This window comes from Nerophis lumbriciformis, linkage group LG21 (genome assembly GCF_033978685.3).
Source record: "Nerophis lumbriciformis linkage group LG21, RoL_Nlum_v2.1, whole genome shotgun sequence".
In the NCBI taxonomy this organism is placed as follows: domain Eukaryota; kingdom Metazoa; phylum Chordata; class Actinopteri; order Syngnathiformes; family Syngnathidae; genus Nerophis; species Nerophis lumbriciformis.
The window spans coordinates 5,245,608-5,273,410 of NC_084568.2; the positions used below are offsets into that span (position 1 = coordinate 5,245,608).

General features: G+C 40.0%; 1 protein-coding gene across 1 annotated transcript in view; it reads right to left on the bottom strand.

Moving 5' to 3' along the window:
• tmem170b (transmembrane protein 170B) overlaps positions 1-25,440 on the bottom strand; it is a 45,824-nt gene extending 20,384 nt beyond the window's left edge. The window contains exons 1-2 of the mRNA XM_061983200.2: positions 25,078-25,440; positions 6,266-6,436 (exon numbers count right to left, since the gene is read on the bottom strand). Of these exons, the coding sequence (XP_061839184.1) occupies positions 6,266-6,436; positions 25,078-25,168 (262 nt within the window). The 5' untranslated portion in view covers positions 25,169-25,440. The remainder of the gene's footprint in view (positions 1-6,265; positions 6,437-25,077) is intronic.
• Between the last annotated feature and the right edge of the window lie 2,363 nt (positions 25,441-27,803).

Sequence of the window (27,803 nt, forward strand, 5' to 3'; positions counted from 1 at the left end):
GATGGATGGATGAAGAAAAGATGAGCGAGTGGTTAAGGTAAGTTTACGCGAAGAGGCCGGGTGGCTTTTTTCACGCAGCTCCGTCCATGTTGATATACGACTCCATGCGCGCCCACATCACGCTGGTTTTTAATATATTATTAAAGTTTGACTGACCTATCTGACTGTTTTTTTGACATTCCTTTAGCGCAGTTAGATGCGGCTTATAACACGGGGCGGCTTATAGGTGGACAAAGTTTTGAAATATGCCGTTCATTGAAGGCGCGGCTTATAACCCAGGGCGGCTTATGGTGCGGAAAATACGGTAACAAAAATGGATCAAAGCTGAACCACATGGAGTGCTCAGAACTTTAATTATGCGGACTAGGGTTGTACGGTATACCGGTACTAGTATAGTATCGCGGTACTAATGAATCAAAAACGGTACTATACTCTGTTTGAAAAGTACCGCTTCCCGGGCATGACGGTGCGTCGTCAGGTCGTGACATTAGGGATGTCCCGATCCAGGTTTTTGCACTTCCGATCCGATACCGATATTGTTTTTGCATTTCTGATACCGATACTGACCGATACCGATACTGGCCTATCCGAGCATGTATTAAAGTTGAAAGTTATTTAGCCTACTTAGTTGTCAGAATCATGTTGAAAAGGGTTTTAGTACTCTTGATAACAACTAGCCAGCTGAATTAGGGGAGTGTGAATAATACACAATGGTTGGTAACAAGAAACTGACCTGTTTATTCAAGGATAAACACAAAATAGACAAAATTATACATGACAAACAGAAATGGCATCATTGAACTAGGGCTGGGCGATATGGCCTTTTTTTAATATTGCGATATTTTAAGGCCATATTGCGATACACGATATATATCTGGATATTTTGCCTTAGCCTTGAATGAACACTTGATGCATATAATCACAGCAGTATGATGATTCTATGTGTTTTGATTGATTGATTGAGACTTTTATTAGTAGGTTGCACAGTGAAGTACATATTCCGTACAATTGACCACTAAATGGTAACACCCCAATAAGTTTTTCAACTTGTTTAAGTCGGGGTCCACTTAAATTGATTCATGATACAGATATATACTATCAGATATATACTATCATCATAATACAGTCATCACACAAGATAATCACATTGAATTATTTACATTATTTATAATCCAGGGTGTGGAGGGGGGCGCCGGATGTAAGTGTCAAAAAGACAGCCAAAAGAGTTTGATATGAGAATAAATCTAAAGTTAAAATATAGGGTAGAAATGCACCCATTTGCAGGAAATGTAGTCTTGATTTTCAACATTTTCTTTCAAGGCTTGCATGTCTACATTAAAACATTCTTCTTCATACTGCATTAATATATGCTACTTTTAAACTTTCATGCAGAGAAGGAAATCACAACTAAAAAAAAATCACTAATTTTTTCATACGGTGTTGATGTGGAAATTTTTGCCTCGGCATTTTGATGGTGTGGGCGTGTGGCACCGAATGGAGATACGCGTCTCGACAGATGTCACAATATTTGAACAATGATGACGAAAACTGTTTTCTCTGTCGTGTCCGTGTGTCGAAAATTGTTATGCGCTTATTTTTTTTATTTGATTTTGTGCGTGGCATAGATTTGCTATGCGCAGAGGACGCTTAAACAGTGCGCAATTGCACAGGCGAGCACCTGAGAGTGAGCGTTGCTTGCACGGCTGCGCTAGCATCACAGCTAACGTTAGCCATGCTGCTACCTCTCTGCTCGGGGAGGACGTATACGTATGTGACGTATGACGTGACAGTATGTGACGTGTGTAAGAAGGTGCGCTTGCTGTCTGTGAGAGGGAGACACAGGAAAGAGTGAGAAGAGCCTGTCGTGTAATGCCAGCAGCTAAAAGCAACTGCGTGAGAATCGTGGATGTGTTGAAGGTGTGCTGGAAAATGTGGAACGGAAATTAGGCAGCAGCAGAAAAGTGGAATGTATTATTTAAATCGGTGCGTTGGAAAACACGGACCGGAGTTTTTTTGTTTTTGTTTTTTTGTTGTTGTTTTTTGTTTTTTTTTGTTTTGTTTTTTTAAATTGGATCTGGATCGGCATTTTCCCATGCCTTGCCGATACGCAATTTTTGGCAAATATTGGATCGGGACATCCCTACGTGACATTGCTGGTTTTACGAGCAGAGGAGCATGTTCGGCAGCGCGCACACACACAGAGTACTTACAAGCAAACACAGTGTGTAGACAGAAAAGAGAGAATGGACGCATTTTGGCTTAAAACTGACGATAAAGGTGAAGTTATAACACTGAAACGCCCTCAGGAAGAGGTGCTTTAAGACATGGCTAGCTAGCTAGCAGGTAAACATCCATCCGCAGTCTGCAGTGTTTTAGCTACTTGTAAATCACTAATCCTCGTCTCCACGGCGACAAATAAAGTGAGTTTCTTACAAGTATCATTATCACTGCAGGACGAGGAATAGCTAAACATGCTTCACTACACACCGTAGGAGGATACAATTGCTCACCGGCGTCACAATGTAAACAAACGCCATGGGTGGATCTACACCTGACATTCACTGTAATGATACCAAGTACAAGAGCGTATCTAGTCGATACTACTATGATTACATCGATATATCACAAAATCTTTTTACCTTTTTTTAAAATGTATATTATGTTTATAAACTCAGGAAATACGTCCCATATGACCAATGTATGATCCTGTAACTACTTGGTATCGGATCGATACCTAAATGTGTGGTATCATCCAAAACTAATGTAAAGCATCCAAAGAACAGAAGAATAAGTGATTATTACATTTTAACAGAAGTGTAGATAGAACATGTTGAAACAGAAAATAAGCAGATATTAACAGTAAATGAACAAGTAGATTAATAATCATTTTTTACAGCTTGTCCCTTATAATGTAGACAAAATAATAGGTGTATAAATGACACAATATGTTACTGCATACGTCAGCAGACTAATTAGAAGCCTTTGTTTGTTTACTTACTACTAAAAGACAAGTTGTCTAGTATGTTCACTATTTTATTTAAGCACAAAATTGCAATAATAAACATATGTTTAATGTACACTAAGATTTTTTGTTAAAATAAAGCCAATAATGCCATTTTTTGTGGTTTGTTTATTTAGAAAAATATCGAAAAATATCGAAATACATTTTGGCACCGGTACCAAGATATTGTATTGTATCGGGACAACCCTAGTTAAATCGATATTTTTTATCGTCACAAAATCTTTTTTCCTTATTAAAAAAAATTCATATTATGTTTATAAACTCAGGAAATACGTCCCTGGACACATGAGGACTTTGAATATGACCAATGTATGATCCTGTAACTATTTCAATACCTAAATGTGTGGTATCATCCAAAACTAATGTAAAGCATCCAAACAAGAGAAGAATAAGTGATTATTACATTTTAACAGAAGTGTAGATAGAACATGTTAAAAGAGAAAGTAAGCAGATATTAACAGTAAATGAACAAGTAGATTAATAATCCATTTTTACAGCTTGTCCTTAATAGTTTAGACAAAATAATAGGTAGATAAATGACAATATGTTTAGTCAGCAGACTAATTAGGAGCCTTTGTTTGTTTACTTACTACTAAAAGACAAGTTTGTCTAGTATGTTCACTATTTTATTTAAGGACAAAATTGCAATAATAAACATATGTTTAATGTACCCTAAGATTTTGTATTAAAAAAAGCCAATAATGCCATTTTTTGTGGTTTGTTTATTTAGAAAAATATCGAAAAATATCGAAATACATTTTGGCACCGGTACCAAGATATTGTATTGTATCGGGACAACCCTAGTTAAATCGATATTTTTTATCGTCACAAAATCTTTTTTCCTTATTAAAAAAAACTCATATTATGTTTATAAACTCAGTAAATATGTCCCTGGACACATGAGGACTTAAATTATGACCAATGTATGATCCTGTAACTACTTTGATACCTAAATTTGTGATATCATCCAAAACTAATGTAAAGCATCCAAACAACAGAAGAATAAGTGATTATTACATTTTAACAGAAGTGTAGATAGAACATGTTGAAACAGAAAATAAGCAGATATTAACAGTAAATGAACAAGTAGATTAATAATCAATTTTTTACAGCTTGTCCCTTATAATGTAGACAAAATAATAGGTGTATAAATGACACAATATGTTACTGCATACGTCAGCAGACTAATTAGAAGCCTTTGTTTGTTTATTTACTACCGTATTTTCCGCACCATAAGGCGCCCTGGGTTAAAAGCCGCGCCTTCAATGAACGGCATATTTCAAAACTTTGTCCACCTATAAGCCGCCCCGTGTTGTAAGCCGCATCTAACTGCGCTAAAGGAATGTCAAAAAAACAGTCAGATAGGTCAGTCAAACTTTAATAATATATTAAAAACCAGCGTTCTAACAACTCTGTTCACTCCCAAAATGTACGCAAATGTGCAATCACAAACATACGTATATCAACATGGACAGAGCTGCGTGAAAAAAGCCACCCGGCCTCTTCGCGTAAACTTAAACTTACCTTAACCACTCGCTCATCTTTTCTTCATCCATCCCTTCGAGTTAGCTTTTATGATGACGCCGGCTGGAAAGGTCTCTTTTGGCAAGGTCTTCCTTTTGAATATCACCATGGGTGGAAGTTTCTGGCCGTTAGCATGGCAAGCTAGAACCACAGTGAAGGATGACTTCTCATTCCCTGTGGTGCGAATATTCACCGTACGTGCTCCCGTTGTATCCACAGTGCGGTTCACAGGAATATCAGTTGCTGTGAAATAGTAATCCGTGTGCGGATGGAGAGATTGCGTCTTTTCATGAACCGGATCCCTGACGCTTAGTAGGAGCCATTTTGTGGTCTTTACAGATGTAAACACACAAAGGAAATGAAACGTACGGTATATCCGCGCGCTTTTTCTTCTTCTACGCGGGCGGGTGGTTGCTTACAGTAGAAGAAGAAGCGCTTCCTGTTCTATGGGGGCGGGTGCTTACCTTGGCGGTTGCTTGCGTAGAAGAAGAAGCGCTTCCTGTTCTACCGGGAAAAAAGATGGCGGCTGTTTACCGAAGTTGCGAGATCGAAACTTTATGAAAATGAATCGTAATATTAATCCATATATAAAGCGCACCGGGTTAAAAGCCGCACTGTCAGCTTTTGAGTAAATTTGTGGTTTTTAGGTGCGGCTAATAGTGCGGAAAATACGGTACTAAAAGACAAGTTGTCTAGTATGTTCACTATTTTATTTAAGCACAAAATTGCAATAATAAACATATGTTTAATGTACACTTAGATTTTTTGTTAAAATAAAGCCAATAATGCCATTTTTTTGTGGTCCCCTTTAAAGTATCGAAATACATTTTGGTACCGGTACCGGCATTCTCTCAAATGAGCTTCAAGAGGAAGTCACCTGAAATGGTTTTCACTTCACAGGCGTGCTTGAAGCTCATGTAGAGAATGCCAAGAGTGTGCAAAGCAGTGATCAGAGCAAAGGGTGGCTATTTTGAAGAAACTAGAATATAAAACATGTTTTCAGTTATTTTTTTTGTTAAGTACATAACTCCACATGTGTTCATTCATAGTTTTGATGTGACAATCTACAATGTAAATAGTCATGAAAATAAAGATTGAATGAGAAGGTGTGTCCAAACTTTTGGCCTGCACTGTGTAACCCAAATACTTTTCTTTTTGCCGTCTGTCCTTGCATTTATGCGTAACGTTTGCACATACCTTCCAAACGTGCTGAATAAAGTAAAGTTCCAGGCTTGGGAAATCAAAATTGTAGGTGCTAAATGTTTAGATGTGTGTCTTCTCCTCCCAGTATTGTGAGCATGCCAATAATCAGGGGCGCCGCTAGGGATTTTGGGCCCCATGAAAATAATCTTTACAGGGCCCCCAACACAGTGTCATTATTTTTTCTGTATTATAATTTCATCATCATTAGGGGCCTCTCTGGGCCCCCCTCCATCATGGGCCCCTAGAATCCGTCTCCTTTACCCACCCTTTTCGGCGCCCCTGCCAATAATAAAACGTGCATGTATTGAATTATATACACTGCATAATTGTGTGCGCTGCCAAAGTCTTAAAACACGCAAAGCTGAAGTAGATCAGGCCCTAAATGTCATCCCCTGCCCGTCAGCTGCACCTGTGACTGACATTCAGCAAATCCCCTTAGCGGTGATCCTCAGGGTGAACAGATGCTGAACCCTGCTGAGGTAAAGACAGAAACAAAAAAAGTGTGAAATGACTTACTGGTGACGACGCCTCCAGAAAGGGAGGCCAGGAAACCCACGCTGACCAGCACGAGGGTGATGAGGCGGCCCCTCTTGTGGCGCTGCAGCATGACCAACATGAGCAGTCCCACCGCCCCGTGGACGAAGAGCGAGGAGAAGAGGCACCAGAGGAACACCCAGTACCACATCTCTGACAAGGGAGAAGACACAACACAGTCAGCTCATTCCGGAGAAGACCAACAACATGACACATAGAATAGGATTGTCTCCATACTAGGGATGTCCCGATCCAGGTTTTTGCACTTCCGATCCGATACTGACCGATACTGGCCTATCCGAGCATGTATTAAAGTTTAAAGTTATTTAGCCTACTTAGTTGTCAGAATCATGTTGAAAAGGGTTTTAGTACTCTTGATAACAACTAGCCAGCTGAATTAGGGGAGTTTGAATAATATACAATGGTTGGTAACAAGAAACTGACCTGTTTATTCAAGGATAAACACAAAATAGACACAATTATACATGACAAACAGAAATGGCATCATTGAACTAGGGCTGGGCGATATGGCCTTTTTTTAATATTGCGATATTTTAAGGCCATATTGCGATACACAATATATATCTCGATATTTTGCCTTAGCCTTGAATGAACACTTGATGCATATAATCACAGCAGTATGATGATTCTATGTGTTTTGATTGATTGATTGAGACTTTTATTAGTAGGTTGCACAGTGAAGTACATATTCCGTACAATTGACCACTAAATGGTAACACCCCAATAAGTTTTTCAACTTGTTTAAGTCGGGGTCCACTTAAATTGATTCATGATACAGATATATACTATCAGATATATACTATCATCATAATACAGTCATCACACAAGATAATCACATTGAATTATTTACATTATTTATAATTCAGGGTGTGGAGGGGGGCGCCGGATGTAAGTGTCAAAAAGACAGCCAAAAGAGTTTGATATGAGAATAAATCTAAAGTTAAAATATAGGGTAGAAATGCATCCATTTGCAGGAAATGTAGTCTTGATTTTCAAAATGTTCTTTCAAGGCTTGCATGTCTACATTAAAACATTCTTCTTCATACTGCATTAATATATGCTACTTTTAAACTTTCATGCAGAGAAGGAAATCACAACTAAATAGATCACTAATTTTTTCATACGGTGTTGATCTGGAAATTTTTGCCTCGGCATTTTGATGGTGTGGGCGTGTGGCACCGAATGGAGATAAGCGTCTCGACAGACGTCACAATATTTGAACAATGATGACGAAAACTGTTTTCTCTGTCGTGTCCGTGTGTCGAAAATTGTTATGCGCTTATTTTTTTATTTGATTTTGTGCGTGGCATAGATTTGCCGTGCGCAGAGGACGTTTGAGCAGGCGCGCACCTTAGCGGCTGCGCTAGCATCACAGCTAACGTTAGCCATGCTGCTACCTCTCTGCTCGGGGAGGGCGTATACGTATGTGACGTATGACGTAACAGTATGTGACGTATGACGTGACAGTATGTGACGTATGTCGTGACAGTATGTGACGTGTGACGTGACAGTATGTGACGTGTGACGTGACAGTATGTGACGTATGACGTGACAGTATGTGACGTATGTCGTGACAGTATGTGACGTATGACGTGACAGTATGTGACGTATGTCGTGACAGTATGTGACGTATGACGTGACAGTATGTGACGTATGACGTGACAGTATGTGACGTATGACGTGACAGTATGTGACGTGTGTAAGAAGGTGCACTTGCTGTCTGTGAGAGGGAGACACAGGAAAGAGTGAGAAGAGCCTGTCGTGTAATGCCAGCAGCTAAAAGCAACTGCGTGAGAATCCACAGACCTGTGGATGTGGTTGAAGGTGTGCTGGAAAATGCGGAACGGAAATTAGGGAGCAGCAGAAAAGTGGAATGTATTATTTAAATAGGTGCGTTGGAAAACACGGACCGGAGGTTTTTTTTAAACTGGATCTGGATCGGCATTTTCCCATGTCTTGCTGATACGCATTTTTTGGCAAATATCGACGGCCGATCCGATCCAAATATCGGATCGGGACATCCCTACTCCATACCAAAATGTATTTCAACACATTTCTAAATAAAGGGAACCACAACAAATGGCAATATTGGCTTTTTTTAATCAAAAAATCTTAGTGTACATTAAACATATGTTTATTATTGCAATTTTGTCCTTAAATAAAATATACTAGACAACTTGTCTTTTAGTAGTAAGTAAACAAACAAAGGCTCCTAATTAGTCTGCTGACGTATGCAGTAACATATTGTGTCATTTATCTACTTATTATTTTGTCTACATTATTAAGGACAAGCTGTAAAAAATGATTATTAATCTACTTGTTCATTTACTGTTAATATCTGCTTATTTTCCGTTTCAACATGTTCTATCTACACTTCTGTTAAAATGTAATAATCACTTATTCTTCTCTTCTTTGATACTTTACATTAGTTTTGGATGATACCACAAATTTAGGTATCGAAGTAGTTACAGGATCATACATTGGTCATAATTTAAGTTCTCATGTGTCCAGGGACATATTTACTGAGTTTATAAACATAATATGAATTTAAAAGAAAAAAGATTTTGTGACGATAAAAAATATCAATTTAACTAGGGTTGTCCCGATACAATACAATATCTTGGTACCGGTGCCAAAATGTATTTCGATACTTTTCGATATTTTTCTAAATAAACAAACCACAAAAAATGGCATTATTGGCTTTTTTTAATTAAAAAATCTTAGGGTACATTAAACATATGTTTATTATTGCAAGTTTGTCCTTAAATAAAATAGTGAACATACTAGACAACTTGTCTTTTAGTAGTAAGTAAACAAACAAAGGCTCCTAATTAGTCTGCTGACGTATGCAGTAACATATTGTGTCATTTATACACCTATTATTTTGTCAACATTATTAAGGACAAGCTGTAAAAAATGATTATTAATCTACTTGTTCATTTACTGTTAATATCTGCTTATTTTCCGTTTCAACATGTTCTATCTACACTTCTGTTAAAATGTAATAATCACTTATTCTTCTGTTGTTTGGATACTTTACATTAGTTTTGGATGATACCACAAATTAAAAAGAAAAACGATTTTGTGACGATAAAAAATATCGATGTGATCATAGCAGTATCGACTAGATACGCTCCTGTACTTGGTATCATTACAGTAAATGTCAGGTGTAGATCCACCCATGGCGTTTGTGTACATTGTGACGCCGGTGAGCTATTGTATCCTCCTACGGTGTGTAGTGAAGCATGTTTAGCTATTCCTCGTCCTGCAGTGATAATGATACTTGTAAGAAACTCACTTTATTTGTCGCCATGGAAGCGAGGATTAGCGGATGGATGTTAGCTGCTAGCTAGCTAGCCATGTCTTAAGCCAAAATGCGTCCATTCTCCCTTTTCTGTCTACACACTGTGTCTGCTTTTAAGTACTCAGTGATTGTGCGCTGCCGAACATGCTCCTTTGCTCGTAAAACCAGCAATGTCGTGACGTGACGGTGCACTGTCATGCCTGTTAAAAAAAATAAAAATAATAAATTGTGAACCGGTACTTTTCAAACAGGGTATAGTACCGTTTTTGATTCATTAGTACTGCGATACTATACTAGAACCGGTATACCGTACAACCACAACCGTTTCAACTGTTCCGAGTGGCGTGAGCGCCGACATCTATTTATTGATCCTTCAATTAGCTGTCGGGCCGAGGCAGGGAGAGATGTGCCGGCACCGCGGCACAGTAGCTCTTTGTCCTGCGTGAGCGACCGAGCGAGGCGCGCTGTCAGATCACTGCCTTGTTCAAGCCAGAGAAGTGCAATGTCTGAGACAAAAAAAAAAAAAAAAAAAAAAAAAAGAATCGGACATGGTTGCAGGAAGTTACTGGAAGACATTCTCTATTCCGGTGGACCAACCAGATCCGGTTGCACATTTAGAACATCTGTTGTCTAATTGATTTACACAAGCTCGATATGGAGGTGAGTAGTATCATAACCACCACCAGCTTTGTTGGAGTTTTCAGTTTCAGTTTCAGTTTATTTATACAGTGTAGTGCATCACGCAATTCCAGTTGTTTCATTACAGCACGTCCGAAAAGGAGTCGGAAGAAGCTAGGGATGTCCCGATCCGATATTTGGATCGGATCGGCCGCCGATATTTGCCAAAAAATGCGTATCGGCAAGGCATGGGAAAATGCCGATCCAGATTGAGTTAAAAAAAAACTCTGGTCCGTGTTTTCCAACGCACCGATTTAAATAATACATTCCACTTTTCTGCTGCTCCCTAATTTCCGTTACGCATTTTCCAGCACACCTTCAACACATCCACAGGTCTGTGGATTCTCACGCAGTTGCTTTTAGCTGCTGGCATTACACGACAGACTCGTCTCACTCTTTCCTGTGTCTCCCTCTCACAGACAGCGAGCGCACCTTCTTACACACGTCACATACTGTCACATCATACGTCACATACTGTCACGTCATACGTCACATACTGTCACGTCATACGTCACATACGTATACGCCCTCCGCGAGCAGAGAGGTAGCAGCATGGCTAACGTTAGCTGTGATGCTAGCGCAGCCGCTAAGGTGCGCGCCTGCTCAAACGTCCTCTGCGCATAGCAAATTTATGCCACGCACAAAATCAAATAAAAAAATAAGCGCATAACAATTTTCGACACACCGACACGACAGAGAAAACAGTTTTCGTCATCATTGTTCAAATATTGTAACGTCTGTCGAGACGCTTATCTCCATTCGGTGCCACACGTCCACACCATCAAAATGCCGAGGCAAAAATTTCCACATCAACACCGTCTGAAAAAATTAGTGATCTATTTAGTTGTGATTTCCTTCTCTGCATGAAAGTTTAAAAGTAGCATATATTAATGCAGTATGAAGAAGAATGTTTTAATGTAGACATGCAAGCCTTGAAAGAAAATTTTGAAAATCAAGACTACATTTCCTGCAAATGGGTGCATTTCTACCCTATATTTTAACTTTAGATTTATTCTCATATCAAACTCTTTTGGCTGTCTTTTTGACACTTACATCCGGCGCCCCCCTCCACACCCTGGATTATAAATAATGTAAATAATTCAATGTGATTATCTTGTGTGATGACTGTATTATGATGATAGTATACAGGTAAAAGCCAGTAAATTAGAATATTTTGAAAAACTTGATTAATTTCAGTAATTGCATTCAAAAGGTGTAACTTGTACATTATATTTATTCATTGCACACAGACTGATGCATTCAAATGTTTATTTCATTTAATTTTGATGATTTGAAGTGGCAACAAATGAAAATCCAAAATTCCGTGTGTCACAAAATTAGAATATTACTTAAGGCTAATACAAAAAAGGGATTTTTAGAAATGTTGGCCAACTGAAAAGTATGAAAATGAAAAATATGAGCATGTACAATACTCAATACTTGGTTGGAGCTCCTTTTGCCTCAATTACTGCGTTAATGCGGCGTGGCATGGAGTCGATGAGTTTCTGGCACTGCTCAGGTGTTATGAGAGCCCAGGTTGCTCTGATAGTGGCCTTCAACTCTTCTGCGTTTTTGGGTCTGGCATTCTGCATCTTCCTTTTCACAATACCCCACAGATTTTCTATGGGGCTAAGGTCAGGGGAGTTGGCGGGCCAATTTAGAACAGAAATACCATGGTCCGTAAACCAGGCACGGGTAGATTTTGCGCTGTGTGCAGGCGCCAAGTCCTGTTGGAACTTGAAATCTCCATCTCCATAGAGCAGGTCAGCAGCAGGAAGCATGAAGTGCTCTAAAACTTGCTGGTAGACGGCTGCGTTGACCCTGGATCTCAGGAAACAGAGTGGACCGACACCAGCAGGACTTGGCGCCTGCACACAGCGCAAAATCTACCCGTGCCTGGTTTACGGACCATGGTATTTCTGTTCTAAATTGGCCCGCCAACTCCCCTGACCTTAGCCCCATAGAAAATCTGTGAGGTATTGTGAAAAGGAAGATGCAGAATGCCAGACCCAAAAACGCAGAAGAGTTGAAGGCCACTATCAGAGCAACCTGGGCTCTCATAACACCTGAGCACTGCCAGAAACTCATCGACTCCATGCCACGCCGCATTAACGCAGTAATTGAGGCAAAAGGAGCTCCAACCAAGTATTGAGTATTGTACATGCTCATATTTTTCATTTTCATACTTTTCAGTTGGCCAACATTTCTAAAAATCCCTTTTTTGTATTAGCCTTAAGTAATATTCTAATTTTGTGACACACGGAATTTTGGATTTTCATTTGTTGCCACTTCAAATTATCAAAATTAAATGAAATAAACATTTGAATGCATCAGTCTGTGTGCAATGAATAAATATAATGTACAAGTTACACCTTTTGAATGCAATTACTGAAATAAATCAAGTTTTTCAAAATATTCTAATTTACTGGCTTTTACCTGTATGTTGGACGATTGCGCCAAGTAAAATTCCTAATTTGTGAACCCGTTCTAAAACAATGGCAATGAAAACACTTCTGTACTTTATGGACGGTGTCTGCTGCACCACACGCTGTAAGTCTTTGCTGTCGTCCAGCATTCTGTTTTTGTTTACTTTGCAGCCAGTTCGGTTTTAGCTTTGTTTTGCATAGCCATCCCTAAGCCTCAATGCCTTTTCTTAGCGGCACTCGCCTTTTGGTTATTTTTGGTTTAATCATTAGATACATTTTTACCTGCAAGCTGCATATTGTGATCACGACAAGCCATGTTCCCGACACCTACAAAGCAATTAGCTACCTGCTGCCACCTACTGATAAGGAAGAGTATTACACGGTTACTCTGCCGAGCTCTTGACAGCACAGACACTCAACAATGGCACATTTGCGGATTATAATTACCGGTTTGCAAACAATACTTTTACCCCAATTAGGTGAAATTACATCATCTCCCACGGCACACAAGACAATATCTCACGGTACACTAGTAGTTGAAAAACACTGCACTACAATGCAAAAAGTCGGTGTTCAAAAACAAGAAAACAATTACAAAAATTAGCGGTATTTTATTTGAACTAAGCAAAATTATCTGCCAATAGAACAAGAACATTTGGCTTGTCAAGACTTTCCAAAACAAGTCAAATTAAAGCTGCAAGCAGCGATGGACGGGACCGACTTTGACGGCACATAAAATCAAAACCGTAGCAGTAATTAAAACTCTTTGGTCAACTTTTAATCACAAGGGTTCAATCTCTCTCCTGTGCTAGTTTGAAGCCGACACGACAAACGTGCTCAGAGGAGATAATGTTTGAAAAAAGGTGACCGGTTTTTACAAAACTTTTGTTTTGAAGGGGGAATTGCAAACTTCCTGTTGATTTTTGCTGGGGGGTTGTCAATATATGTAGGTCTAAGTGAGACCTACACATAGGTTTTTGTTTCATATCTCTAAGACATTCCTACTGGAAGTTACGGGCAGTTTTGTCTGGGTTTTCTTCCTAGGAGCAGTTGTGTCTGTGTTTTCTTCCTAGGGGGCGCTAGAGCGCAATTTTGAGTTTTGGGGTTGGGTTTTTTTTTTTTTATTAGATCGCAATTTTTAACAGTCCTGATGTGTGTGTCCAGTTTGGTGAGTTTTGAAGCATGTTAAGGGGGTCAAATTACAGCTCAAAGAGGCAAAACTGACAGTTTTTACTAAATTTTTGTTTTGAAGGGGCACTTGCCAACTTCCTGTTGATTTTTGCTAAAAGATGTCATTGTATGAAATCTTTTGTTTCATCTCTCTACGACATTCCTACCGGAAGTTACAAGCCGTTTTGTCTGTGTTTTTCCCTAGGGGGCCCTAGAGCGCAATTTTGAGTTTTGGGGTTTGGTTTTTTTTATTAAATGGCAATTTTTGCCAGTCCTGATGTGTGTGTCAATATGGTGAGTTTTGAAGCATGTTAAGGGGGTCAAATTACAGCTCAAAGAGGCAACGGAATAATAATAATAAAACCTTACAATTACAATAGGGACCGCAATGTCCCTTTGGGACATTGCGGTCCCTAATTAGCTAACCTCAATGAACCCAAAAATAGCTTAAAATAAGTATATTCTCACTAATAACAAGTGCACTTTTCTTGATAGAAAAAAGAATATATGAGACCTTTTTGCTCGATATGTTGAAAAATATTCTTAAATGAAGTAAATGCTAGTGCCATTATCTTGACATAATGATATGCGCTCGGCATTACATTTCTTGAAACCAGCAATCTTAAACTAAAAACTAATTTATTGTTCTTAATGGAAAGGCAACAATGCAACCGCTTGTTACTCTCGGGGTCTCCTAGCCGCTCAGGCAAATCATATGGTCTAAAAATGCATTTTTCCATGGATAACATGACATCATCGCGCCAAGTGCGTGCTCTTTCAGTCAAATAGTGCGCAAATATACAGCCCAGCCCCCGGCCAAAAATTTTTTAATTGTAATTTTGAGGTATTTATCTGAAAGTGCATGAACTATTTCTGTTCAAAATTGTTTGAAATGTCAAATGTTAAATGTTTAAATATTAACTGTCATTTTACTGTACTACTATATGAGTACGTATTTTCTATTGTTTCATTGAAAATAAAACAGCAAAGTCCATTTGGCTGTCATCTGTTTTAATTATGGGACACAATTGTGTCAAAATCATGATTTTTTTTTTTTCATGCTTGAAATAAGAAATGATTACTTTAAAAAAGTAGTTTTATACTTGTGAGTGTTGATGACACAGCTTTGCAACACTTGATATTCTAGTTTCAAGCATGTTTTACTCAATATAGCTCATCAAATCTCAGCAACAAGCTGTAATATCTTACTGAGATCATTTAGGACCAAAACCCTTAAAACAAGTAAAACACTCTAACATAAAATCTGCTTAGTGAGAATAATTATCTTATCAGACAGAAAATTAGCAAACACATTTCGGGAGAACATCTGCACCTTAACACAACATAAACACAACAGAACAAATACCCAGAATCCCATGCAGCCCTGGCTCTTCCGGGCTACATTATACACCCCTGCTACCACCAGTTTTGCTAGATATCATTTTTTTTACTCATGTTTTGGTGATGTGTTTATGGCCGACAGTAAAGAGTTTTGCTCAGTAAAGTGATGGATGGAATTCATGTCCTCAAAGCGTCTCGACAGACGTTACAATATTTGAACAATGATGACGAAAACGGTTTTCTCTGTCGTGTCCGTGTCGTGTCGAAAATTGTTATGCGCTTATTTTTTTATTTGATTTTGTGGGTGGCATAGATTTGCCGTGCGCAGAGGACGCTTGAGCAGTGCGCAATTGCACATGCGCGCTCCTGAGAGGGAACGTTGCTGTCAATTCTCTTATATACTCTTTCATTCTAGACTTCTAGAGTGTTTGATTATCACATCACTCTAAATGTATAGACTATAAAGTTCACAAACATAAAGAGGGATGCTAGTGGGCCAGGCCAATCTTTCCTTATCTCTAAACTAAAACTGGGGAAATGTGTAGTGTTCTGGGTTTCAGACATGATTTTGTGTCAGAATTTCTTGAGGAAAAAACGCCTGGTTAGGCTTTGTGTATGTAGTGTGTGCCTTTCTTGGTTTACATCTATGCTGTTATTATGCTGTTTGTTACTTATGTATGTTATGTTGCAGCTATTTAAAATAGTTTTGTCAATTTGTTCTGGCCAGAAACAAATTGGCCTTTGTAACATATCTTTGTCTTTGTGTGTTGTATGTAGACCACATGGCTTAGCAGAGTTGAGTGATGCAAATGCATGTCAAGTTGATCAACAGATTGTATTATTCTCCAGTGCAATAACAGTACTGAAATAAAGGCTAAAAGGGCATTAATTGGAGCTTTAAAAAAAAAAGAAAAAAGAAGTAACTAAATAGTTACTTTTCACAGTAACGCATTACTTTTTGGTGTAAGTAACTGAGTTAGTAACTGAGTTACTTTTGAAATGAAGTAACTAGTAACTGTAACTAGTTACTGCTTTTCAGTAACTAACCCAACACTGGTGGGTGCTATATGCTGTACCATCACGGCACGCATGACGCTGACAATCGCCATTCAATTAAAACTCGCGTGCCGCACCAGTATTCAAATTCCACATAAAGGTGCGGGCAGCGTGTCTGAGACCCCTGGTTCTACATAGCACAAAGCAAAAATAAAACTTCGTATGCAGTGTTATTTCATTTAAAATTTCAAAAACATTTTGCGGCTCCCATTGTTTTCTTTAAATTTGTGAAACTGGTCAAAATGGCTCATGGACTGGTAAAGGTTGCCGACCCCTGCAACAGACCCAAACAGTCGATGTACTGTGGTTCCACAGCCATAAGTCCAACTGGGCCTGATCTTTTTAAAGCAGCTATTGGAAGTCATGACAGGGCGCAGGTGTACCTAATGACCTGTCGGCGTGCGTGCATCGCCACAGTCCTTTCTCGCCGTGACCCCATTTCACGTCTCACTAGGTCATTTTTCACCTCGTTGGATCGGTATGGCGCAAAAGGGGGTATCAGGTGGCAGCGTTTCCTGCGCCCTTCTCCCGCCGCGCCTCTGCCTGCAGTTCCTCGCTGCTTTACATGCCGCTGACTCAGCATCGTCCGCTACCTCTTTTCTCACACATTTCTCAACACAGGATGCACGCAGCTTCTCCAAAGAAGGCAACGTTGCACATTCAAGCGTTTTTTTGTTTTTTTTCACCGTCCAAATTCTATTTCACACCTACATTTGAATGCATGAGGTTCAAACCCTGTGCACCTTTTTGTCTTTTCCAATGGCGTGGCGAGGCGCACACTATTTACATACACGTTTTAAAAGAAGAGAACACATCAGAAATCCTTATTACACAAAAAAAAAGGCAGCGTAGAATCAGATAAAATATGTTTCTGCCTACTCCTTGTTTTGAAATGGAAATTGTGCATACTTGCTAAGCATGTTTGCATGGTTATTGTTTTAAACTTAATGACAACTGTTTGGGAGCAGCTGCTGAGGTGTATAATTTACCACTGTGTTACATGGCCTTTCCTTTTAACAACACTCCGTAAACGTTTGGGAACTGAGGAGACACATATTTGAAGCTTTTCAGGTGGGATTCTTTCCCATTCTTGCTTGATGTACAGCTTAAGTTGTTCAACGTTATCATGGACGCCCCTGCTTATTTCAGCAAGACAATGCCAAGCCACGTGTTACAACAGCGTGGCTTTGTAGTAAAATAGTGCGGGTACTAGACCGGCCTGCCTGTAGTCCAGACCTGTTTCTCCTTGAAAATGTGCGGCGCATTATGAAGCCTAAAATACCACAACTGTTGAACAACTTAAGCTGTACATCAAGCAAGAATGGGAGGTGTATAATTTACCAATGTGTTACGTGGCCTTTCCTTTTAACAACACTCCGTAAACGTTTTGGAACTGAGGAGACACATTTTTGAAGCTTTTCAGGTGGAATTCTTTCCCATTCTTGCTTGATGTACAGCTTAAGTTGTTCAACGTTATCATGGACGCCCCTGCTTATTTCAGCAAGACAATGCCAAGCCACGTGTTACAACAGCGTGGCTTTGTAGTAAAATAGTGCGGGTACTAGACCGGCCTGCCTGTAGTCCAGACCTGTTTCCCATTGAAAATGTGTGGCGCATTACGAAGCCTAAAATACCACAACTGTTGAACAACTTAAGCTGTACATCAAGCAAGAATGGGAGGTGTATAATTTACCAATGTGTTACGTGGCCTTTCCTTTTAACAACACTCCGTAAACGTTTGGGAACTGAGGAGACACATTTTTGAAGCTTTTCAGGTGGAATTCTTTCCCATTCTTGCTTGATGTACAGCTTAAGTTGTTCAACGTTATCATGGACGCCCCTGCTTATTTCAGCAAGACAATGCCAAGGCATGTGTTACAACAGCGTGGCTTTGTAGTAAAAAAGTGCGGGTACTAGACCGGCCTGCCTGTAGTCCAGACCTGTTTCCCATTGAAAATGTGTGGCGCATTACGAAGCCTAAAATACCACAACTGTTGAACAACTTAAGCTGTACATCAAGCAAGAATGGGAGGTGTATAATTTACCAATGTGTTACGTGGCCTTTCCTTTTAACAACACTCCGTAAACGTTTGGGAACTGAGGAGACACATTTTTGAAGCTTTTCAGGTGGAATTCTGTCCCATTCTTGCTTGATGTACAGCTTAAGTTGTTCAACAGTTGTGGTATTTTAGGCTTCATAATGCGCCACACATTTTTTAATGGGAGACAGGTCTGGACTACAGGCAGGCCGGTCTAGTACCCGCACTATTTTACTACAAAGCCACGCTGTTGTAACACGTGGCTTGGCATTGTCTTACTGAAATAAGCAGGGGCGTCCAAGATAACGTTGCTTGGATGGCAACATATGTTGCTCCAAAACCTGCATGTACCTTCCAGCATTAAAGGGGAACATTATCACAATTTCAGAAGGGTTAAAACCATTAAAAATCAGTTCCCAGTGGCTTATTTTATTTTTCGAAGTTTTTTTCAAAATTCTACCCATCACGCAATATCCCTAAAAAAAGCTTCAAAGTGCCTGATTTTAACCATCGTTATATACACCCGTCCATTTTCCTGTGACGTCACACAGTGATGCCAATACAAACAAACATGGCGGGTACAACAGCAAGCTATAGCGACATTAGCTCGGATTCAGACTCGGATTTCAGCGGCTTAAGCGATTCAACAGATTACGCATGTATTGAAACGGATGGTTGTAGTGTGGAGGCAGGTAGCGAAAACGAAATGGAAGAAGAAACTGAAGCTATTGAGCCATATCGGTTTGAACCGTATGCAAGCGAAACAGATGAAAACGACACGACAGCCAGCGACACGGGAGAAAGCGAGGACGAATTTGGCGATCGCCTTCTAACCAACGATTGGTATGTGTTTGTTACATACACTAGGCCACCTACTCAGTGGCCTAGTGGTTAGAGTGTCCGCCCTGAGATCGGTAGGTTGTGAGTTCAAACCCCGGCCGAGTCATACCAAAGACTATAAAAATGGGACCCATTACCTCCCTGCTTGGCACTCAGCATCAAGGGTTGGAATTGGGGGTTAAATCACCAAAAATGATTCCCGGGCGCAGCACCACTGCTGCCCACTGCTCCCCTCACCTCCCAGGGGGTGAACAAGGGGATGGGTCAAATGCAGAGGACAAATTTCACCACACCTAGTGTGTGTGTGACAATCATTGGGACTTTAACTTAACTTTAACTAGGTTTACAGCATATGAAATACAGTTGGCAACAACATGCACTTTGAGAGTGCAGACAGCCCATTTCAGGCGCGCTAAGAACATATATTTTTCCACGATTTTAGCACTCAGGTTAACCATACCTAAATAGACACAAAATACTGCATTACACAAGACTACCCGAATGTACTCGAATGATTAAAAAAAAGAAAAAGTTTTTAAGCTAAATTATTGGTAAACACAGTTTATGTATAATAATTTACGTAAAACCGCGAGTAATGAATAAAGTTTTCATCAATTAATATATTCTGTAGACATACCCTCATCCGCTCTCTTTTCCTGAAAGCTGATCTGTCCAGTTTTGGAGTTGATGTCAGCAGGCCAGGGAAGCTAAGGTCGATATTCTTCTCTTGATCATCTTCGGTGGCATAAGGGACGGTTGCCATCTCTGTTGTAGCATAGCTTTCGTTGGTAAAGTGTGCGGAACAAACGACTGACCATTTCGTCGGCTTTCCCCACACCCTCGTATTTTGAACAAATTTTGTCCAATTTCTTGCCACTTTCGCATATTTCGGCCACTGGTGCAACTTGAATCCGTCCCTGTTCATGTTGTTACACCCTCCGACAACACACCGACGAAAGTGAGAAAATGGCGGATTGCTTCCCGATGTGACGTCACGTTGTGACGTCATCGAGAGCGAATAATAGAAAGGCATTTAATTCGCCAAAATTCACCCATTTAGAGTTCGGAAATCGGTTAAAAAAACATATGGTCTTTTTTCTGCAACATCAAGGTATATATTGACGCTTACATAGGTCTGGTGATAATGTTCCCCTTTAATGGTGCCTTCACAGATGTGTAAGTTACCCATGTCTTGGGCACTAATACACCCCCATACCATCACAGATGTTGGCTTTTCAACTTTGAGCCTATAACAGTCCGGATTGTTCTTTTCATCTTTGGTCCAGAGGACACAAGGTCCACAGTTTCCAAATGTTCCTAACTGTGCCGCGGCACACTAGCGTGCCGTGAGATATTGTCTGGTGTGCCGTGGGAAATTATGCAACTTCACCTCGTTGGTCCAAAAAATATTTTTTGCAAATCAATAATTATAATCTGCAAATAATGTGCCGTTGCTTAGTGTCTGTGCTGTGTAGAACTCGGCAGGGTAACCACGTAATACTCCATATCAGTAGGTGGCAGCAGGTAGTTCATTGCTTTGTAAAAGTCGGAATGTGACAAAGATGGTTCGTTGTGATCCCAATATGCAGACCACAGCGGGAGGCAGTGTGCAGGTAAAAACTTATGTAAGGCTTAAACCAAAAAATTAACCAAAGGGAAAGGGAAAGGGAAAAGAAAAGGCAATGGCTATGCAAAACGAAAGTAAAACTGAACTGGCTACAAAGTAAACAGAAACAGAATGCTGGACGACAGCAAAAACTTACGGCGTCCACCAAGTACGTCCGTACATGACATGACAATCAACAATGTCCACACAAACAAGGATAGCAACAACTTAAATAGTCTTGCTTGCTCACACAAAGCAGGTGCGGGGAATAGCGCTCAAAGGAAGACATGAAACTGCTACAAGGAAAACAACAACAAAACAGGAAGGGCCACCCAAAATAACAGCGCAAGACAAGAACTAAAACACTACACACAGGAAAACAGCAAAAAAAACTCTAAATAAGTCACAGTGTGATGTGACAGGTGGTGACAGTACACCTACTTTGAGACAAGAGCTATATTGATGCATGCTTGGTTATGGTTTAAAGCAGACCTGGGCAAATTAAGGCCCGGGGGCCACATGCGGCCCGTTAAGCTTTTCAATCTGGCCCGCCGGACATTCCCAAATATTTTTTTTTTAGATCTTTAAGATGGAAAGTGTAGCTGCCATTATGATGTGCAGTGATATTTTCTAATGACCGTAGGTCTTGAACTATACAAAGTATTTCAATGGTTGGAATCTGCACTTTTGGATGATATACTAGTTACTATGGCAATCTAATTAGTTATTATGGTAATCTAATTAGTTACTATGGTCATCTAATTAGTTACTATGGTAATCTACGTCACAGCAGCTCAGACGAGGCACCAAGCAGTGTGGGTGGGGAGCGTTTCCACAGACGCGGAAGGAGATTTTCACAACAAAGTTCTAAAGCTTAGTGATATATCAGATATATCAGATTGTAGGTGGGTCTATTTTGTACCCTTCGCGTTCATATTTCACTGCTTGTTGCATTTTGTTGCGTTTTGCTTGATTGTAAAATATGCAGATCAAAAGGGGGTGTGGCATTCATATTTTGTCAATATTCAGTGTTTTATCGTTCATAGAAAAATGTAAAATTCCATTACGTTTTTTAAGGCGGTCTGTCATAACGTTTTTAGCATTCGATCCGACATTATTGTGAGGTTTTGTATTAGTGTTCCTAAAAATAGATATACCGGCCCCCAGACACATTTTTTCTCTAAATGTGGCCCCCGAGTCCAGTTGTTATCTTATTTTTCTACAGTTTTGTGTCTCATTTGCAAGTACTGTACAGTACTATATTATACAGTAGACTACATGCATTTGTGACCTTAAAACGTTAGATGGCAGTAGTGTATAGACCACTACCAGGAAGTAGTCTTTGCCATTAAAGGGGCTGTTTGCAACTTGCTGTCAGTTACATTTTTCAAAGTAATTATAACACCATTGGCTAGCTTATGTTACCATTAGTGGTTAAACAGAACATATATGTGTTAAAACTGTTTATATTTTTCACAATTACTAAGTTACTAAGTTCATATTTTGGCAATATTCAGTGTTTTATCGTTCATAGAAAAATTTTAAATTCAATTACGTTTTTTAAGGCGGTCTGTCATAACGTTTTTAGCATTCAATCCGACATTATTGTGAGGTTTTGTATTAGTGTTCCTAAAAATAGATATACCGGCCCCCAGACCATACTTGCCAACCTTGAGACCTCCGATTTCGGGAGGTGGGGTGTGGGGGGTGGGGGTGGGGCTAAGAGGGGAGGAGTATATTTACAGCTAGAATTCACCAAGTCAAGTATTTCATACATATATATATATATATATATATAAGAAATACTTGACTTTCAGTGAATTCTAGCTGTATATATATTTATTTTATTATATATATATATATATATATATAAATAAAAGAAATATTTGAATTTCAGTGTTCATTTATTTACACATATACACACACATAAGACTCATCTACTCATTGTTGAGTTAAGGGTTGAATTGTCCATCCTTGTTCTATTCTCTAACCATGCTGAACTATTTTTCTAACCATGCTGAACACCCTTTCGCAGGTACCCAGAAAGGTTTCGAGTACCACCAAAAAAACTGAATCTCTGAAGACAGTATACAAATCTGTGTTAAAGGTGTACAAATACTGTTTGTATAATAAGCATGTTATTTTTTTTTACAAATGAGGGTTAAGAGTTCAGTACTAAAAAAAGAAAAAAGAATGTGGCTTAAGTACAGTTTTTTAATTGAGCTGCTGCATTTTTTGGTTGGGTTGTTTATTTATTTTGAGTAACTTCTATACATTTCTAAAAGGGGAATAATGTAATAGAGTTATCTATGTTTGTCTGTTGCCATCTCCTGGTGAATGTTGGCTATAGTGTACTGGGGTTACTTTTTGGTTGGCCAACGATTTACGTGGTGTTGCGCACCTGACGTCACTCAGGTCCGCATGGAGCTGGAGGGGGGCGTGGCTTCCAGCTCCGCCTGAATTTCGGGAGATTTTCGGGAGAAAATTTGTCCCGGGAGGTTTTCGGGAGAGGCGCTGAATTTCGGGAGTCTCCCGGAAAATCCGGGAGGGTTGGCAAGTATGCCCCAGACAGGGCCGGCCCGTGGCATAGGCCGTATAGGCAAATGCTAAGGGCGCCGTCCATCAGGGGGCGCCACGCCAGTGCCACAAATGTTGGAGAAAAAAAAAAAAAGTTGGTACTATTATTTCTAAATACAAAAAATAATCCCACGTTAATTAAAATGCAAAGTAAAGCCTATATAATAGAAATATTATTTGTTACAATATTACGCCCCCCCGCACGGTGCGCCCCCTCCCTTCCCGTATCATGACTCTTTTTGGATGTCACCACATCAAAAAATCAACACAAGATGTCAAAACGGCCAAAACTGTCAGGTGCCCAGGGAAGAAAAAAGAGAAAAGAAGAGGAGGAGAAACGAGAAAAAGACAGAGGTAGCAGGTAGGTAACGTTAGCCTACATGAAATTATTTGTCTGTTACAGAATGTGATAGTAACCTGGCTTTTTAGCATTAAGCTAATGTTACATGATTCGGCAATTGCTAATCTATAAGTAGCTAGTTCTGTTTTAACGTCGGGTTAATATTGTGGAGGGGGCTAAATTGTTATGGAAAATAATAATGTAACGTTAGGTAATTACAGTACTCCCACCTTACATTCCTCAGGGACATTTGTATTAGATCTTTTAAGCAGGTGTTATTGCCTTCTGGTTAGCTAATGTTTGCCCTGCAGGTAATAGTCACTTTTCCACCCCTTTATATATAAGGTATAGTTGTAAGCCTAGTTGCTAAAGTGCACATCATTAATGTTAATTAAGCAATATGTATGTAAAAAATATTGTATTTCATATATTCATTTTTTATTTTTTGCATTCATTTATTTATTCATATTTTTTTTTATCTTGTTAACTATTCTGATTGTTAATTTGCTTTCTTTAAGTAAAAAAAAAGGTCAAAGACAAAGCTATTCGGTTTCTTGTGAGTATATACACTTCACTGCCGATGTGGGGGGGGCGCCACCTAAAATCTTGCCTAGGGCGCCAGATTGGTTAGGGCCGGGCCTGCATTAGTGGTTAAACAGAACATATATGTGTTAAAACTGTTTATATTTTTCACAATTACTAAGTTACTAAGTTCATATTTTGTCAATATTCAGTGTTTTATCGTTCATAGAAAATTTTTAAATTCCATTACGTTTTTTAAGGCGGTCTGTCATAACGTTTTTAGCATTCAATCAGACATTATTGTGATGTTTTGTATTAGTGTTCCTAAAAATAGATATACCGGCCCCCAGACACATGTTTTTCTCTAAAGTCAAAATAATTGCCCAGGCCTGGTTTAAAGTCATATCCAACAATTGCGACAACGACTTTTTACTGTCAACTTAGTTTCATTTTTTTAATGCTTTCTGCTCGGGTGTGCCTCCGGATATTTTCAATGAAAAAGATGTACCTCGGCTCAAAAAAAAAAAAGGTTGGAAAAAAAACTGATCTAGCCTATACCCAAGACTCGCCGTTCAGAATTGCATTGGGAAAAGTATTGATTTTAAGGCAGCCATTAGCTACATTACATTACACCTCCCTGTTAATTATCGGCTGAATAAAGAGCAAGAGAGAGGGGGTAGGAATTATTTACTTCCCGAAAGGTTGCCCCCCTCGTCACTGAACAATACACGAGCCGTTTGGAATGATATTTGTATGTAGCACGCTGACTGGCTTGAGTCATTCATTTCCCTATGGAGGTACTGCATGGTGCTGTGTTCCACTATCAATGCCACTCCAGCTTACGAGCGGCCGAATAAGGGCACACGTGACTTACCTGTGAAATGCTGCAGCGCCGTCCCTTGCACCCAAAGGCTCAGCACTTGCTGCACCGACAGATTGACCGAATAATCTCGGTTTGTTGACATGTTTCTGGCGCCGCCGCCCGGGTTCGCACCCTCGGTTTATTGAGTGCCGGACTTGGCTTGAAATGCAGGCATGGGGGAGACGGGGCTGGCATGTGGGCTGCGAGGCGGCTCTCCGCCGGCGCGGCTCGCCTCTACCGGTGCCTCTGCTTCGGCTTCGGCTTCGGCTTCGTGTCCGTCTCCACGCCGCTAGCTGGTGGCTTCATCCTCGGCGGTGGTGGTGTCGGCGTGGAGGCCATGATGGGGATGGCAGCCGGAGGACAGACAAGTCACACACCGTCCTACGTTGACTGGCCACGCTACGTCACTCTTAAAGAGACAGTCACCGTTTTTAAAAGGGGTGAATATTATAAAGACATATCCCATATTAAATCAGATTTTTTTTTAAATGGGAAACAAAAATGTTCGATGACAAACGAATATAGGCTCCGTAAAGTTGCTTTTTCATAACTACGACCAAGCACTAGTTATACTATACGAGTTATACTCTCAGTCTACGGATAGAGTGCGTGTTGTCCGAGGCTCCGTCAACGCAGCTCGGTATTCTTCAAAAGCAACGCGCTAACTTTTTTTTTTATATATACAGGTAAAAGCCAGTAAATTAGAATATTTTGGAAAAACTTGATTTATTTCAGTAATTGCATTCAAAAGGTGTAACTTGTACATTATATGTATTCATTGCACACAGACTGATGCATTCAAATGTTTATTTCATTTAATTTTGATGATTTGAAGTGGCAACAAATGAAAATCCAAAATTCCGTGTGTCACAAAATTAGAATATTACTTAAGGCTAATACAAAAAAGGGATTTTTAGAAATGTTGGCCAACTGAAAAGTATGAAAATGAAAGATATGAGCATGTACAATACTCAATACTTGGTTGGAGCTCCTTTTGCCTCAATTACTGCGTTAATGCGGCGTGGCATGGAGTCGATGAGTTTCTGGCACTGCTCAGGTGTTATGAGAGCCCAGGTTGCTCTGATAGTGGCCTTCAACTCTTCTGCGTTTTTGGGTCTGGCATTCTGCATCTTCCTTTTCACAATACCCCACAGATTTTCTATGGGGCTAAGGTCAGGGGAGTTGGCGGGCCAATTTAGAACAGAAATACCATGGTCCGTAAACCAGGCACGGGTAGATTTTGCGCTGTGTGCAGGCGCCAAGTCCTGTTGGAACTTGAAATCTCCATCTCCATAGAGCAGGTCAGCAGCAGGAAGCATGAAGTGCTCTAAAACTTGCTGGTAGACGGCTGCGTTGACCCTGGATCTCAGGAAACAGAGTGGACCGACACCAGCAGATGACATGGCACCCCAAACCATCACCCAACCATGCAAATTTTGCATTTCCTTTGGAAATCGAGGTCCCAGAGTATGGAGGAAGACAGGAGAGGCACAGGATCCACGTTGCCTGAAGTCTAGTGTAAAGTTTCCACCATCAGTGATGGTTTGGGGTGCCATGTCATCTGCTGGTGTCGGTCCACTCTGTTAAATATAATGTACAAGTTACACCTTTTGAATGCAATTACTGAAATAAATCAAGTTTTTCAAAATATTCTAATTTACTGGCTTTTACCTGTATATATACAGGTAAAAGCCAGTAAATTAGAATATTTTGAAAAACTTGATTTATTTCAGTAATTGCATTCAAAAGGTGTAACTTGTACATTATATCTATTCATTGCACACAGACTGATGCATTCAAATGTTTATTTCATTTAATTTTGATGATTTGAAGTGGCAACAAAAGAAAATCCAAAATTCCGTGTGTCACAAAATTAGAATATTGTGTAAGGGTTAAATTTCGAAGACACCTGGTGCCACAAACTAATCAGCTGATTAACTCAAAACACCTGCAAAGGGCTTTAAATGGTCTCTCAGTCCAGTTCTGAAGCCTACACAAACATGGGGAAGACTTCAGATTTGACAGCTGTCCAAAAGGCAACCATCGACACATTGCACAAGGAGGGAAAGACACAAAAGGTTATTGCTGAAGAGGCTGGCTGTTCTCAGAGCTCTGTGTCCAAACACATTAATGGAGAGGCAAAGGGAAGGAAAAACTGTGGTCAGAAAAAGTGTACAAGCGATAGGGATCACCGCGCCCTGGTCAAGATTGTGAAAAAAAACCCATTCAAAAATGTGGGGGAGATTCAGAAGGAGTGGACAGCTGCTGGAGTCAGTGCTTCAAGATCCACCACCAAGAGACGCTTGAAAGACATGGGTTTCAACTGCCGCATACCTCGTGTCAAGCCACTGTTGACCAAGAAACAGCGCGAAAAGCGTCTCACCTGGGCTAAGGAAAAAAAGAGCTGGACTGCTGCTGAGTGGTCCAAAGTCATGTTTTCTGACGAAAGCAAATTTTGCATTTCCTTTGGAAATCGAGGTCCCAGAGTCTGGAGGAAGACAGGAGAGGCACAGGATCCACGTTGCCTGAAGTCTAGTGTAAAGTTTCCACCATCAGTGATGGTTTGGGGTGCCATGTCATCTGCTGGTGTCGGTCCACTCTGTTTCCTGAGATCCAGGGTCAACGCAGCCGTCTACCAGCAAGTTTTAGAGCACTTCCTGCTTCCTGCTGCTGACCTGCTCTATGGAGATGGAGATTTCAAGTTCCAACAGGACTTGGCGCCTGCACACAGCGCAAAA